At 37.4% G+C, this 16,133-nt stretch overlaps 1 protein-coding gene across 6 annotated transcripts in view; it reads right to left on the reverse strand.

Moving 5' to 3' along the window:
• Positions 1-805: 805 nt before the first annotated feature.
• The window catches only part of cher (filamin A protein cher), a 54,116-nt gene continuing 38,788 nt past the window's right edge, over positions 806-16,133 (reverse strand). For 5 of the 6 annotated variants that reach the window (XM_018457145.1, XM_018457143.1, XM_018457144.1 and 2 more), the window contains 8 exons: positions 15,367-15,589; positions 9,179-9,319; positions 8,375-8,677; positions 6,994-8,052; positions 3,972-4,165; positions 2,422-2,863; positions 2,032-2,235; positions 806-1,669 (listed from right to left, as the gene is read on the reverse strand). In XM_018457145.1, coding sequence (XP_018312647.1) covers positions 1,485-1,669; positions 2,032-2,235; positions 2,422-2,863; positions 3,972-4,165; positions 6,994-8,052; positions 8,375-8,677; positions 9,179-9,319; positions 15,367-15,589 — 2,751 coding nt within the window. In that variant the 3' untranslated portion in view covers positions 806-1,484. Of the gene's footprint in view, positions 1,670-2,031; positions 2,236-2,421; positions 2,864-3,971; positions 4,166-6,993; positions 8,053-8,374; positions 8,678-9,178; positions 9,320-9,944; positions 10,225-11,200; positions 11,230-15,366; positions 15,590-16,133 lie in introns of all 6 variants that reach the window. The other variant, XM_018457147.1, reaches the window with a different exon arrangement.

Here is a 16,133-nt window from a genome sequence, read left to right on the forward strand (position 1 = left end):
TGCAATTATTACATTTTTTAATTTTTTTCTACTACTTCGCAATTAATGTAGTGAAACAGAGAATTCTCTTTTTTAAAATAAACTTTGAAAAATTAATTTGAGTTACAAGATTTCCCAAATTTTTACTTCCTCTAAAATGCACTCTTTTTTTATTTATACTTCTCGAGCTATAATATATGCTACTCTTTTTCTCAATGCTTCACTTATTAGAAAAATATCACGTATCGCACGCTTATTATTTCATAGACGAAAAACATGCTTCCGCATAAGGATACGATGGTAAACAAAAAGTCCATATAATAAATATATTATTTATTTAATTTCTATATCATTATAATAATAATAATCAATTGCAGTATATTTAATCTATACTTACAAAGAAACGGTCCAAATTGTCCTTCACTGATTTTGATTTTGAAGAATTGCAGAACAGCAAAAAATAAGACACGTATCTTTTTATTTATGGATGCTTTCTTGTACATTTACAAAATTAAGACAATCAAACCCTATTTTAATCTCGATCAAATATCGATTAAAATTGTTACAATATATAAAAAAAATTTTCTAGAAGAAAAATATTATGATATTTTACAATTTCTCACAATTATGTATTTGTCGAAAAAATACATTTTTTAATATATTCCCCCCTCTCTCCCGTTATTATAAATTAAGATTAATTCGTGAACGATTTTTCTAACTTTTAAACACACACACACACACACACACACACACACACACACACACACACACACACACACACATGCAAAAAGAACATATAAAATATATGTCTTATTTTTAGCTGTTATATAATAAAACTCATTAAAATCGATGAGGGACTGTTCCAATTGTTTCTTCAATAATCAATAATATATAACATAATCAAGATTTGACTTGGGTACGACATGAAGCGTCTTTGCATATGTCTTTGTATATGGTACTGCACGTGTGTGATTCTGTCGAATAATATATCTCTGTGTATTTATAATGTCGAATCAAAGGCACAATTGGTGTTTTTGAACAAACAACAGTAATTGACCTACATGTTCTTCCGTCGTTTTAACTTCTAATTGCGATTCTACTCTGTTTCGAATTCAGCAAAAATCGTCAATTCTAAGATGTCAAAATTATCCTCAAGATTTGGAAGGATGAATGAACTATGTTGGCGAAAAGTCACATCGCAATTTTATCGTGAGAGTGTCATAACTGTCTTCTGTGTATGACTGCTATTCTAGAAATCGAAATAACGTGCGTCGTTTCGACATAGGCCGGATTGTTTTAGATGTACCTTTCGCCAATAATTAATATTAAATTACAAGTTTTCGTTCGAGAATCTAAATTGGCACTTAATTCGTTTCTGTATTCGGCGAAGATGAATATGAACTTGAAGACCCATGCAATTTACAACGAAATGACGCATGACTCTATTTTATTGACCGTCGTTGCGGTTGCAGACGCGTTACGTCTGGTCTGGATGCTGGTTCGGTTTAAACCTCGACCTTATAAGGTGAACCGGGGATGTGATCGTCGCCCCACTTGACGATCACGATGTACTCGCCCCGTTCGCGCACCAGGTAACTCACGTTGTAATTATTGCGGCCTGTGTGCTTTACGAAGACCTCCTCACATGGTCCTTTGGGCCCATACACGCCCACATAGAGAATATTATTACCTGCAATTACGATACTGATTAACAATTTCAAATAATTACTCGAAAAGTTAATTAACTCTCATGCTAGTTGTACATTCTTTAAATTATCACCTGGATTTAAACATCAAAATATATAAACAATACACTCTCTCTAAAACTTTTAAACTAAACGTCATTCTGAAAAGTGAAATCTCACTCTTATAGATTGAAAACTGAACCACTCTTTTTCAAGACTGGCTCAATTTTTACTCTTTAAAGTAAGATTTTACTTTAAAGAATTTAGAGAGAAATGTAATCACAACAAATTAATGATGTTTAATTGTGGAAAATATATTTTTACATATTTAATTGGATTGATAACAAACGTGATTGCGATCACATACCAGCGTCTCCCGCGTGCACAGTAAATTGATTTTGTTTTCCTAAGTAAGCTTTCTTGAGACCCATGCCTTTACTCGTCACTTTGCCCGCATCAGATTTAAACAATGGCAATATCGGTCCAGTCTGCTTGCTTTTCGATATCTTTTGCACGGTCTCTACAACGATTGAGCTTGTCTCTTGCGCTCCTCTCTCCGCCAAATCCGCGCCTGGAATAGACAGTATTTATTTTTTCCAATGCCGCCCTTTCTGTTAAATTTTATAGTTGCATAATTTATAAATTATTCTAACATTTTAAAAATATAATGATTTATAAATTGTATTCTTAGACTTGGAATGATAGAATAAGTTATAAATTATGCATACATTATTGAAAGTAGATAAAGAATACGCACCTGTGCAAGGAACCTTGTATGGTGAGCCGACGATATGGTAGCCGTTGTACTTGATGCTGATATAATAATCGCCTGGTACCAAAGGCGTGTACCTGACCTTGTAACCCTCCTCGACCTCGGTACAGTCCATAGCGACCTTGCTGGGTCCATCCACAGTGACTCCCAGCGCTCCGCTGCCCGCATTGCAGGTGTCGATGATGAAATCGGTTTTCTGACCGGTCTTGATCTCCTTTAGACCGTTGCCATAGGCGTGTAACGCCGCTGGATCAGCGTCCACTTTACCAACTTTGACACGATACGGACTACCCGATATATGCACTCCGTTGAACTTGAGGTGGATTTGATGAATGCCATTCTCCGTCGGCATGAACCTTACCGAGTATGTGTCCGCATCAATACTCTGGATGAAGCAGTCGTCCTGGGTGCCGCTTGGTGATACAAGCTGGAAGAATAATGGATAATTAATTCGAGCGACTCAGAAGATCAGCTTTTAACCCTCAACTATAGTTATAAAAACTACACTAAAGTAATCTAAAGTGTTATGTTTGAAGTACAGAATACAAGAACATCCGTCTGTGGATCGCTTACAGCTGATGAAGAAAGGTTTAAAATTTTTCACAATTTAGGAACTCATAATACCAATCGCCATGTACATATCTAGGATTTCAGTTAGAGAGTGGAGGGGGGGGGGCAAAAATTTATTTCACAGAAACTTATTAAAATACAATATATTAAAGTTTGTTTTCAAGAATCTTTAGTAAACTTTCTTACGAATAACATATGAGTCAATTGGGCAATGAGCGTTTAACTTTTCTTTCTCTCTCTCATCGTAAAAATGATTTCCATAATTTATTTCTTCTCGTCAAAATTTGTGAGGAGCAAGGGCACTCTTTGTCAGTTTGATTAGTATTGTATTAGGTATGAAAATATTATCAAACTGACAAATATTGTAAGTTTGACAATATTTTCAATATTCTATACTATATATCTAACACAAATATGAAAAAAATTAAATGATTAGCGGAACCAAAATGGCACAAATGGCACAATTCTAGTATTGAATTGTACATTATTTATAAATACAAAATCTTTTCTTGATATTGCATATTTCAAAGCATTTAGTTTCTTTCTATAATCTAAAAATTTTACTTCGTGTCCAAAGATTAGGTACTATATGACAGCATACGTTGACTCAGTGTTTTTCTAGTGGATCGTTGAGTCGCAAAAAGCCGAGTCAAAGAAAATAACATAGCATGACTTTCAAATGAGCTACCACCAAGAGGTACCCTTACGAGGATGACGGAAACACTACCACTTTGTGTCGAAATCCTCCATGTGACTCATCCAGCTATGTACATGTGGCGAACAGTAAAAATACGTTCGCGATCCCACCTACGCAGTCTGATGTGGTGGCGACTATTTCACAAGCGCGCGAGTTATTTACGGCACTCCTTCTCTCTTTCGTAAGGAGGTGTATCGCAGTGAGTTAAACTCGCGAATGTTACAGCCCCTGGAAGGACTGTCCAGAGAGAAAAAAAGGGCAACTTTACCTTCCCGTCCAGTTCACCCTTGGCGCCGTTCTTGCGCACCAGAAAGGTGCATGGCTTGTCGGGCTGCACTCCGCTTTCGGGAAACTGCGCGACCTCGAGTTTGTGTGCATCGCCCATCGCCGGTGAGATGTAAACCTTATGCGGCGAGTCAGGGATGTGCTGATCGTTGAACTTGATTCCCACCCTATATTCGCCTGAAAATAAGCAACGCACATTTTAATAAATTAATGGAGTAATATAGAATTGCTAGTATGAGACTTTTTTAATAGTAAACACATAGTCCCCAATGTTTGTCGAGAAACTATAATATAATGCATAATCAATTCTGATTTGTATTTTTTGTTTATTTAATACTCGTGTCAACTAATGTAATTTAATTTTAATCTTGGTTCAATTAACTTTTCATCTTTTTCTAGTTCTAAGAATTAAAAAAAGATGAAGAGCAAGTTGTGCCGAGATTAAAATTAATCTTCATTGGTAGGACATTATTTAAATAAAAATTAACTTTTAAGTGTAATGATAGTTTTTGTTTTGAAATATTTTATATAATATAATAGTAAAGAAAACTAAAATAATTAAAATAAATCGTAGATTGTTACATCACAATTATTAATATTTACGTGGAAATTGGGGATATCTACAAGGTAGCCATGTTCATTATTTCCGAAAGAAACGCGATGGATAAATAAATTACGGAACGTTCAAAGCGAACTGTGTTTTCCATCCAACAAATCAGAAGGGAAAGTTCAGGAAAATATCCGCCCAAGGATCGAACTAACCATCGCCTTGCTGACACTCCTGTGACTCGTTTCCGGTCAGGACGATCTGCGTGGTGGCTGTGAAGGTAGCCATCGACCCCGGACTACGTCACGGATTTCGCCGAAAATGAAAGTCCAACGTGAAGGAAACACGTGGAGTCTTGGCGTGCGAGACAAACGAGGAGGAAATCAGGGGTAGTTGGAAGGGATCGAGGAGGGGGAACGGAAAGCACAAGAGAAAAAAAAGGAGCGAAGAGGAAATAAAAAGGTGGAGAAGAGAAAAGAGACGAACGATCTGCAGCTGTAACCGAAGGTTGGTCGCGTACCACTACTTTTCCTCAGGTCGATCCTGATCTCGATTCGTTGGCTAGCTTTCTCCCTCCTCATTCCCCACACCCTCGTGTTTCTGTTTTGCTCGCGCCCCCGTGCCCCCGTCGGTCTCCCCACCGCGTCAAAATCCGCTCCCACGGGGCCCAAATATAACCATCGCGTGCTAATCCGCGTCCAGCCATGAGTAGCCAACTGCGGGGCCAAAATATGGATTCACCTTAACAAATATAGACGACGATATTTCGGGAATCGAGAGAGAGAGAGAGAGAGAGAAAGAAAGAGAGCTGGACGATCAACAGGAGAGAAGGGTAGAGAGGCACTATGGACGATGACGGATCAAAGAGCAGTCGAACCGGATTCATTAACACTTTGTGGATAATCAACGTTAATCTATGTTCATAGCTACGATACGCATGTAAACCCAACTGGGCGTGAATACATGGTTAATCCCAATATTAACAGAAAACTGTTAAAATAATAATTATTTAGATGAATTAAAATTTGTTAAAAATTTGCAAAAATCTAGTGGCTTCAACGCAGATATTTAAAGACAAAAGGTTCATTGTCTATTTTATCAAGTCATTTATGGCTTTGATATAAAAAAAAAATACTTTCATCAAATATTTTATATACCAAATTATATTAAAAGAATATTATTAGTTGTTTAAAATTAATAAAAAATACTATGTAATCATGAAACAATCGTAGAATAATTATTAGAAAAAGATAGATAAAAAAAGATGTCGAATCTCAAAAACTTTCGGAGATCGGTAGCATTCTGTTTTTTTTTTTTAATTTGTAGAATATATTTTCGTAAGTAGAGTAACATTTCGTTTTATATTCTAGGAAATATTTAAGTATAATTTCATTACCTCGTGATTAAATTTACACGTATTAAATCCAATGAACGCCCGATCATGGGTGATTTAGTTCCCGTGAATATCGTCGGCGATCCATAAAATTCGTGCGGATAATTTTGGAACGCTCGTGAGTCACTTGGCCGACAGTACGCAATCGATTAGATGCGTACGCGTGCGGCGAATAATCTATCATGATGCAAAGTATGCGTAAATGTCGTTTAACGGAATTTATTTAGCGAATAAATTTATAAATACTTAAGAATCGGTTACCGTCTTTTCAAGGCGCGAATTACCTTCAACTAGTCTCACATTAGTTAGGAATGGATTGGCAAAAGTCCATTTTTACCACTATATTGTAACATTTTATGGGTACTTCAAATGATGGATTGGTAATTCGTAAATGTTGCAGTTCTAAATTAGCGGTTGGAAACGTATAGCCTGCGCGTGCAATGACTTTAAACACAAACATTGCCTGCGCTTTTCATAGAATTTTGCAATGGCCATTGGCGGATCTACGGGGGGGAGGCATGAGGACCATGACCTTCTTTGGATCCAGAAATATTTTTTAATTTAAACAACTCCTAAATATAAAAACCAGATTCTGTTATATCATTCTTCTTTTGTGTTAATGTAATTCTAAATAAAATGTTTTATAAATTATACATTTAAATAATAATTTTATAATTAATACGTTTAAATAATATTTTTTCAATGTAATAATTTGAGACGCTGAGTGGCCTGTTGCTCGATGCGATTGACTCGCGATCTGTAGATCTAAATTCAATCCCACCTGCGCCCACATACGCGATTTTTCGCGTTTAAAGAGCCGAAAATGGCTCCACTTGATGATTAAGACACTTTTGATCACCAGCGCCGTTAGGATCCAGCGTTAAACTGTAGGTCCCATATATCAGTAATATGCATCGTTCTCCCATATTGATCTTTTCATATTTGACCTTAAAAAATTTTCGCTTGTAACGAATCAATGGTCACTTCCTTGAAAAATTTCTGGATCCGCCAATGGCGATGGTCACCGCGTATATAAAGTAAAAAAAGAACACACTCATAACTTACCGGGTTCACTAACGACGTAGCTAACGTAACAACTGCCGTCCTTGCGATCCTTGAAATCTATTTGCGCCTTGCTAGGTCCCTCGACGGAGACGGCAAGAGTGCCCGCGCCCGCTTCCCTGGTCCAAATGTTGAATTCGCATGGTTCGCCTTGCTCTCCCCTTTCTAGACCGGGTCCACCCGCATGAACTCTGTGCGCACCACCGTCCCTAAGCGGACCTACCGTGAACTGGAAAGGCGAGCCAGGGATGTGCATGGACTTGTAACGCACGGATACCGTGTGCACGCCCAATTCCTTAGGCACGAATGCTACCGCGTAGATGCCATCCTCGGCCTCTTTGATCTCGGCATCTTCAGTGACACCACCGGGTGACGTGACAGTAGCGGCGAGATCAAAGGACGTGATACCGGGCATCTTGAAGGTCAATTTGCACTGGTTGCCGACCTCAGTGATTGGCACAGCCTCTCGCTGTCTTTGAATCTTCTCCCTCTGTCGGTTGCTACCCTCTCCGCTAACTTTGACGGTGAATGGCGAGCCCTCGACGTGGTGGTCCGCAAACTTCAAATTCATGATGTAATAACCGGGCTCGGTGGGCTTGTAGGAGATGTTAAGAGTGCCGTCCTCGTTGTCCTTGCATTGGATCTCGGCTTTGCTCGGGCCTTCCATCGAGAGGGAGAGACCACCGAAACCAGCATTCCTCGTATCAATCGAGAATTTGTTCTCCACATGAGTCTTACCCTCCTTCAGACCGGGACCGGAAACTTTAACCTTCTTCGCGTCACCGACCTCGCGATCCTTCACGTCGATCTTGAAGGGGGAATTCGGTATGTGCTTGCCCATTCTCTTCACGCTCACGGTGTGCTCGCCCGCTTCACGTGGCGTAAACGACACACACATGTTACCGCTCCCCGGCATTTTCTTTAGAAAACACGGCTCCTCCAGACCGCTGGGTGCCGTGATGGACGCATTTAGAGATTTGATATCAGCGTCGGACACTTTACCCGGCAGCTGCACCTCGCTAGAAGAGCCTACAGAGATCTGGTTCCTCTTACGGCCCTCGCCTAAAAACGGCGAATTTTTAATTGTTTTAATTTTTTCATTATAAAATCATTATAAAAAAGTGAAATTTGAAAATCAAAATTTTAGAAACAAAGAGTTATAGGTATATTATTAATATATTATTAAAACAAAAATTCAAAATATTTAAAATAGTAATAATTTCTTATTTAATATAACCTAGTCCTTCAGTTTTATAAGAAATAAACCGTTCAGTTTTATAAACCGTTCAGAAATAAAAATTAAAGCATCCTTATGCGCACGAGATGAGAAAAATCTCGATCTTGTCTCGAAATCTCGTCGCGTGCGCATCTCTAATCCACTTACCCGTAATTTTGGCAACAAAAGGACTGCCTCTGATATGCTTATCGCCAAACTTAACGGTAATTTTGTATTCTCCGGGTGCGGTAGGTAGATAGGACACCGATACCGTGCCATCCTTGTTGTCGTGACAGCTTATTTCGGCCTTACTGGGCCCTTCGACAGCCAATGAAAGACCACCCGCACCGGCACCTTTCGTCGAGATGGTAAAGTTTCCAGGTTCACCACAAACGCCGTAAACCAAACCTGGTCCATACGCTGTTACATATCCACTCGCCAAAGAATCGACATGGAATTTGTAGGGAGAACCTGGCAATAAAATCGTATATTAATATAAAACACATAGTAGAACATTTGTTTTACTTAAATAATTTGTGTAGTTTTGTTAAAGAAGAAAGTAAAAGCGGAGAGATTATCTGAAAAAAATTTATATTTATATAATTACTCGTGAAATTATAATTTTGACCTAAATATCGATTTAATGAGATATTATAATAAATAATGTATAAAAAATGTTTTTTTATTTGACAGAAGGTAATTGGGAAATTTTATATTTAATGAGATGGTCGCGTGAAGTAAATTAATTTGTCAGACGGGGGAGATTTATTATTAGCGTAAATTGGCGCTCGTGAGATCCATTACACGGGGAATGAAATTTCATATAGCCTCTGTGTTTCAGGATCGTATGGATCGTACGTGCATCGTACATTAGCGCGTTATTCTTGGAATGCTCTGTGAATCTTCTATGATCGATCGCACTTCACGATTGCGTAATCGCCGTTAATTTGCGAGATGAATGGATTAACTTACCCTGGACGTGTTCGCCGTTAAATTTCACATAAATCTCATGAAGGCCCTCTTCCCTCGGCTCGTACTTGATAGATACCGTACCATCATGATTGTCCTCGATAACTGGCTTGTCTACGTTTCCGCTAGGCATCTTTACTTCAGCTGAAAACGAGTGGCGTTCATCAGGCACATCTCAAGGACATCCGCGCGACATAGTTTCCTCGAGCGCGCCACGATTGGTTGGCACTGATGTACAAAATTGCAGCTTTCGCACCCAAACAAGATTTCATATCAAAAATAACTACTTAATGTTTGTGTTTGTCAACTCTCGGTTTCATATTCAAAGATATACAGTAATTCGCACATAAATAATATTCCTCGAAAATAGAAAGATATATTTCTTGTCCTAACAGGTTTTAATATTTAAGTTAAACTTATTTGGTAATTGCATCTTAAAATATATAGAAACGATTATTATTAACTTGTGAATATATATCTGGAAAATTTGCAAAATCTTTGAAAAAAAAAAGAAAGAAATGATAAGCCGATATTTTTTTCGATCAGGGATGCGTATCAGAAAAAGTCGTGTTATGAAACTCACACACACCGTGCAGATTTATTAAGTATTTAATTAAAGTATTCACACAAATTTGTGGTGGATAATGTAAAATAATTTTACTACGGTTACTGATAATACGATTCCGAAATACGATGAATTACAAGTCATTTTAAATATTATTTGCTGAATTAGTTGAAGACAAATTGAAAGAGCTGTTGAAGATAAAACCTTTTTTCGTATCGACGTAGAAAATGCTCTGAAAGATGAGCGGCGCGAAATCAAGTCCAGGTCCTGGAATTTCCTTCTTTTCTTGAACGCTCTTAGCGTAGCAGATCGGTCCACGCGCAGGACGGTTGAATTCGCTGAAGAATACGCTCTTCAACCAAGCTTTATAGAAGGTCGATACCTCCTGCCACGTGGCTGGTATTTCCGGTTCTCTATCTCCCCAAAACATCTCCAACGAGTACACTTCAGGATCACGAGAATTTCCGTTGAAGCACTTGATGAACTATCGTTATTCTGATCGATTGCAGGATCTTTTTATTCTAAATCGTTGCAAAAATGAATCGCGTTTTTTCAAACGAGAGAAAATTTACACATCTATGTTGTCAGAAGAGTAACAACGTATTTTACTTCTATGATTATACATATAAAGAGACAAGTACACTGCAAAAAGTTTTCTTTTACATTTGATTTTCTCTGCGTGAAAGATAGGATCTGTCTGTAAGTCTAAAATAAAAAATAATAATAATAAAACCATTTTTATTAAAATAAACTCCGGTAAAAAATTAACTTGTATACTGCAACCCAAGTGCACTAAATGTCTTCATATATGTGTGTAATTTTTTCTGTGTAAAAATAGCACTATATATACTACACCTTTATATGTGTAAATCCGTTCTTGTATATGCAGCACAGTATGTCATTTTTATACCGAAAACTAAATCACACACATATGAAGGCACTTATTATACACTTGAATTTGTAGCATGCAAATCAATTTCGTCTAGAATATCTTATTTTAATTAAAAACTGATTTTATCTTTTTTTATTTTGCTTTGTAGATAGATTTTATTTTTATTTTACACAAAAAAATCAAATGTAAAAAAAATCTTACATCACTTCCAAATATCGGTTGGGATGATTAAGTGAAAGGATCCAGTTACGAGCGCGCCGTCATGTGCGACAACACCTCGAGGATGAGATCCCCCGAATAGATCGGCGTTGATAAATCTTCTCCGGTACCGAAACGTCTACGCTAAAAAAAAATCAAGAATTTCTGAGGGGCAACCGACTTAAGGAGACCGACCCACCCACTAACCGACCCACCGACCGACTGACCGAACGGACGTCTTCCGGCGTTTTCCAGCGATCTCGTTCGCGAGGTCTCCAGCTTGATGGCGCCTGTCAGTCGACTTCACGAGGGCGCATCTCCGACACGACTGACGGTCGCACAAGCACCAAAGTCGGTCGGCGGCGAGGACGATGAGAGCTGGCCGTCGATCTGGGTGATCTTTTTTCCAGCGTTAGCTACCAGAGGCCAGTTTCGTGTCGCCTATCACAATTGCCAGTCTACCTTGTCCATCAAACATCCTCGTCCCTCTTTTCTTCTCTCTCCTTTTTCAATTTTGATCTCTCTCTCTCTTTCTCCCCCCCTTCTCTCTCTCTCTCTCTCTCTCTCTCTTTCATTTTGTCTTTCTTTACAAGCGACCTGTCCCTCTCTATTAGTCATGCCACATGAGGATCACACGTACGCAGGAATATGACCAACGCATATATATCTGTACACGCATACACGATCAGGGTGAACCTATGGAGGTTTACGCACGCGCTAATCCGAGGATTCCGCGGCTGGTGGGAGGAAGCGGATGGTCGACGTCGCGGCGCCTGCACCTGGTGCGCGAAAATTTATGACATCAGGTATATCGGTGTATGAAAGTATATTTTATATATATATATTACACGCGTGTGCGTGTGTATGTATGTATGTATAGTAACCGCGGTTCGTCGAGTTGAGGATGGATAGATTGCATAGCTGGTTACGTGACGGGATCAACGCTGGACGGGTCCGCTCGATCGGGGTAAATTGGGAACACGACGACGCGACCATCATTAGACGTGCACGCGATGACGTTATTGCCAGGCGCTCGGGATATTGCTTTTGATTGCTAAAGAAGAGGGCTCGAGGTCGTCTTTGGAACGTGATACTTCTCGTGGCGAGGTCCAATTAAACAAATTATTATTATAACTTGAAAAGAAACATTATTATTCTTATTCTTACAATTAGAAACACTATCTCTTTCTTCTTCACATCAAAAATTTTTTCTAGATACTTGATAAGTACATCTTCCAATGTTATATGAGAATTAGAAAAGAGTTCTTTAATTCGTTATTAAAAAATTAATATGTAATTACACTTTGTATTTTGCTCTATTTTTTTAATTTAATTTTAACTTTTCGTAGCCACATTGGGTCTTTTTTTACTCAAGTGAAATTTCACTATCAAATTTCTTGGCACAAGTTTCAATTTTTCTTAAATAAAAGTTTCAACATTTAAATTAAATAACTATTTGGCAACACAATAGAAATGTTGAAAAGTAATTCTGATTTCTTCAAGATTTTTTAAAAGTTATTAGGAAACAGTAAAAAAATTGGGCTGGACGAAAAAGATCCAGACTACGAAGTAAATAAAAATATGTGTGCTTACAAAGGGTTAATTTATTGTATATTTAAAGAATTACGTTTGAAATACGCAGGAATGAATAAATTACACATTAATAATATAATAAGTGATATAGTGATTTGTTTTTTACTTTAAATGAACCCGGAACGTTGCAGAGAAATATTTTTTGAAATATTTTAATATATCTTGCATCTCTGATTCTTTTTCATTTCTTCGTGTTCTTTCTAATAGGGGGTTACGTAAATTATCACGTGGAAGGAATCCCGGAATTCTCAAGATAGACGGGAATTTCAACGCGTAATATCCTGTCCACGCTTCCGTGAGTATCATTTCATTTACCAAAGGAAGTCGTCAAGCAAGCGAACCGGTTCGTGCAAGTCGCGCATTTAACACGCGCCATAGCCGTTATGATGAAGAGAAACGGGTGTCTGCCGGGCCTAAGTAATTGCGGACAAGCGTAATGCGCTTGCTCGCACCGTGCAATATTATTCGTGTATGCATTGGCGCGCGTCAAAAGTTCCCGAAGATATTAGCGTAATCCGCCAGAAAATCAACGACCTGATTCAAAGTGATTTTTCATCCTAATCCAACTTCCTTAGTTTCTGTATTCCTAGACGTGATATTAACATTATAAAATAAAAGTATTATTATTTTGCGAATTGAAGACGGAAGCATATTTACACACAAGATCGCAGCGGGATTCCAGTGACAAGATAATGATCTCTTGGCAAGATGTAAACCACCGTCCGGAATCAAATCGCCCGGGTTCGTCGACCGGAAAATCGCTCCAGTTGGTCTTCGCATATCAAGAGAAATCCGGACCGGGGGATGAAGAAGCAAACTAGTGAACGTGGAAGGGATCGATCTTTTTCTGGACCCGCCATCGTCCTCGGTCGCTCGGAATCTCGAGGCTCGGCTTTGGACCAGCCACGGGTACGTGCATCCGGAGCCACTTAATCACCCAATATTAATATCGCGGACAGTACGTCGCGCTTATCCGACATACATACCGTCCTTCCACGCGCCGGGCTGTCCAGCCATATTTTTGGCAAGGTGGTGGATAAAGCGCGAATACGAATCCGTCGTGTCTGTCATTTGAATACGGGTTGGTCAATCGCGAAGCATTACATATAATTGAATCACTTGTCATCGCTGGTCTATTTATTAAAGTAAGCTCCACATCCATAAAGAAAGGACTGTTTCATTTATAATGTTGTTCAGTAACACTACAGGGACTTAGCATTGATCTCTCAATTCCCTTGACGCTCAGCTTACTTTTAGCCAAGAAATATTTATTTCATTAAATACCACTAGCTTTTAGGAAAAACCGGAGCTGATTATCATATAAAATTAATTGTCAAAAAACTTATGACTCAGTCAATATATAGCAGGACATTCTCTTTTTTTTACTATAGATTGCTAATATAATATTAAATTATTGTGAAAAATGATTTGTACCAAAAGTGTTGTGTGTATTACGACTTTTAAGAAAATCAAATTGGTAAGTAAATTTTTTTCTTTTATCTCTCTCCATCATTATTCAAAAATTACAACTATCAGTTCAGGTTCCCTTTACTATTAATTTATTAACGATTAAATTTGAAGTCTAATTAATATGTTTTGAAATTAATCTTATTATTCCATTTATCTAGCAGAAATAGGTAATTATCTTATTATACTAAAGTTCTTAATTCAATTTCGAAGTGTTAGATGGAACTACATCGTTGATCATTAATCAATTCAACTCATCAAGTATACGTTGGTACGAGTAATCAAATGCAGTATCAGTGCGCACGCGTGATTAATGATGATATTCTTCGTCATGTTAAGTAAACATTTAAGAATGACATATGTATTAATTGTTGCAGAAAAGAAAGAGGAAGTTGTATTCAAACAAAAATTTAAGAGCGCATAAAACGTGCCGAATCCGTCTTATTCCGTGAGGCGGAAGAATCCGTATCGTAAAATCTCAGCAGAGCAGCACACGTTGCGCAGTAAAATCTGAGATTTATTTCCGCGCAGCGAATAGATTCCAGTCGACGTTGCGCTCGACTATTGCTAGTTAAACTAATAATAGAAAATAGACTAAATAAACTAACTGCTGCGAAGATATTATGTCAATACTATTTACAGTTCAGTCAACATTGAGAACAAGTTTGTTTTTCTATATGCAGTCATACATTTAAAAAGGTACATCTAAAAAAGTGGTAATTTCGAAAGCGCATTTTTGAAAGATTAATAAAAATCTACCAAAATACCCATTTTCGAAAGATTAATAAAAATATTTGTCATAATAAGATCCTTATTGTATAATTATTAATTAAATAAAAGAGTTGAATATAAAAAACGCAATCTATGCTATAGTAAATAAGAGAATACTGCGTCGTTCGAAGTTGTGTGAGGAAGTAGTGTGAGCTAATAATAAGTCAGACAATCCTACAAATTCTACCCGATAGCAGTTAAGGAGATTTAATTAATTAAAAGTTTTATTATTATTGTCTCTTAATAGTGTTCTTAATAGTATTGTTAGTATAGTAATGTTCGTAAATAATATTCATAATCTTTAGGTGAAGTAGTATGAGACTTTATTAAGTCATACAGCTATGCCCACTTGCTGTGCATTGAAATTAAAATCGTAAAATAATCTCTGCTTTTCCATAAATAAAAACCACTTTAATACTTCGTACCTTTCTATTAAACAGATAAGCATTAAATTGCTGATAAATGCTGTAGTAATTTTTATATTTTATTTAATTTGTATTTTTATATTTTTATATTTTATATTTTAATTTTTAATTTTTATATGTCCAACCAATCGTAGAACGCACTCGTAACTTATATCATTATATAGCAACAACTATGAGAAAAACTGGGTAAATTTTGAAATAAATAGTAAAGCAAAGTTTAAAGAATGGATGAAAATTTTAAGAATTTTTTCTGGAAATACAAGCGGAATATATCACTTACAAGTAACTGTGCCACCGCTCGGGAGAGGTAGTGGGATGGAGTTCAATCGGATAACGTTAAAATTCTTTTTTGATAGCTCCTGCTGGCTGCTACGTTTTGTAGTGACAGTAGAGCTCTCCTGTAGGGTTGTGCTGCGCTGCTCAACGTGTTGATTTTGTTTCTGCCGTGTTTTGCGAGCTCGTTGAGTTTTGTGCGTGCTATGTTCCCGATATTCCTCGGATGCCTGAAATGTTGTTAAAATTGAAAAATAAGTTAATAACATTGACATCTACAATATCTTTTCGCCAGTCGTAGTCAAACACTTTAGACTACAAATAATTATAAATTTTTGATGGAACAGTTTACTATAGAATAATTGACATTAAATGTATTCTTTAAGTTATACGTGAAGATGTGTTCCTGGAGACAATGGATCGCGATATCGCATGGATATTTTGGTGCTGGAGAAATGCCAAGTATTAGAAAAAGCTTTTGTTTTTTTACAGAATGCGAATTAAATTCTTGCGAAATCTTTGTAGGAAAAAGAAGTGCAGGAATTTTCGAAATCAGGGGAGATGGTGTTACATCTCATTACGATAGAATCTACGTATTTCGATGCTGGTCACAAGCCAAAGTACGATGCGTGTAAAGAATTTATTATGTAACCACGTTCGAATTATTGCAAAATTCGTATCATCACAGGAAGCCTGCATCTATAATGAATTCGCATTAAAGCAATCACGATTCCGCTGCGGTTAGTTCTGCTGTAAATCACAAGTTACATTTAA

Source organism: Mycetomoellerius zeteki, unplaced genomic scaffold (genome assembly GCF_001594055.1).
Source record: "Mycetomoellerius zeteki isolate Tzet28-1 unplaced genomic scaffold, Tzet1.0 scaffold62, whole genome shotgun sequence".
NCBI classification, from domain to species: domain Eukaryota; kingdom Metazoa; phylum Arthropoda; class Insecta; order Hymenoptera; family Formicidae; genus Mycetomoellerius; species Mycetomoellerius zeteki.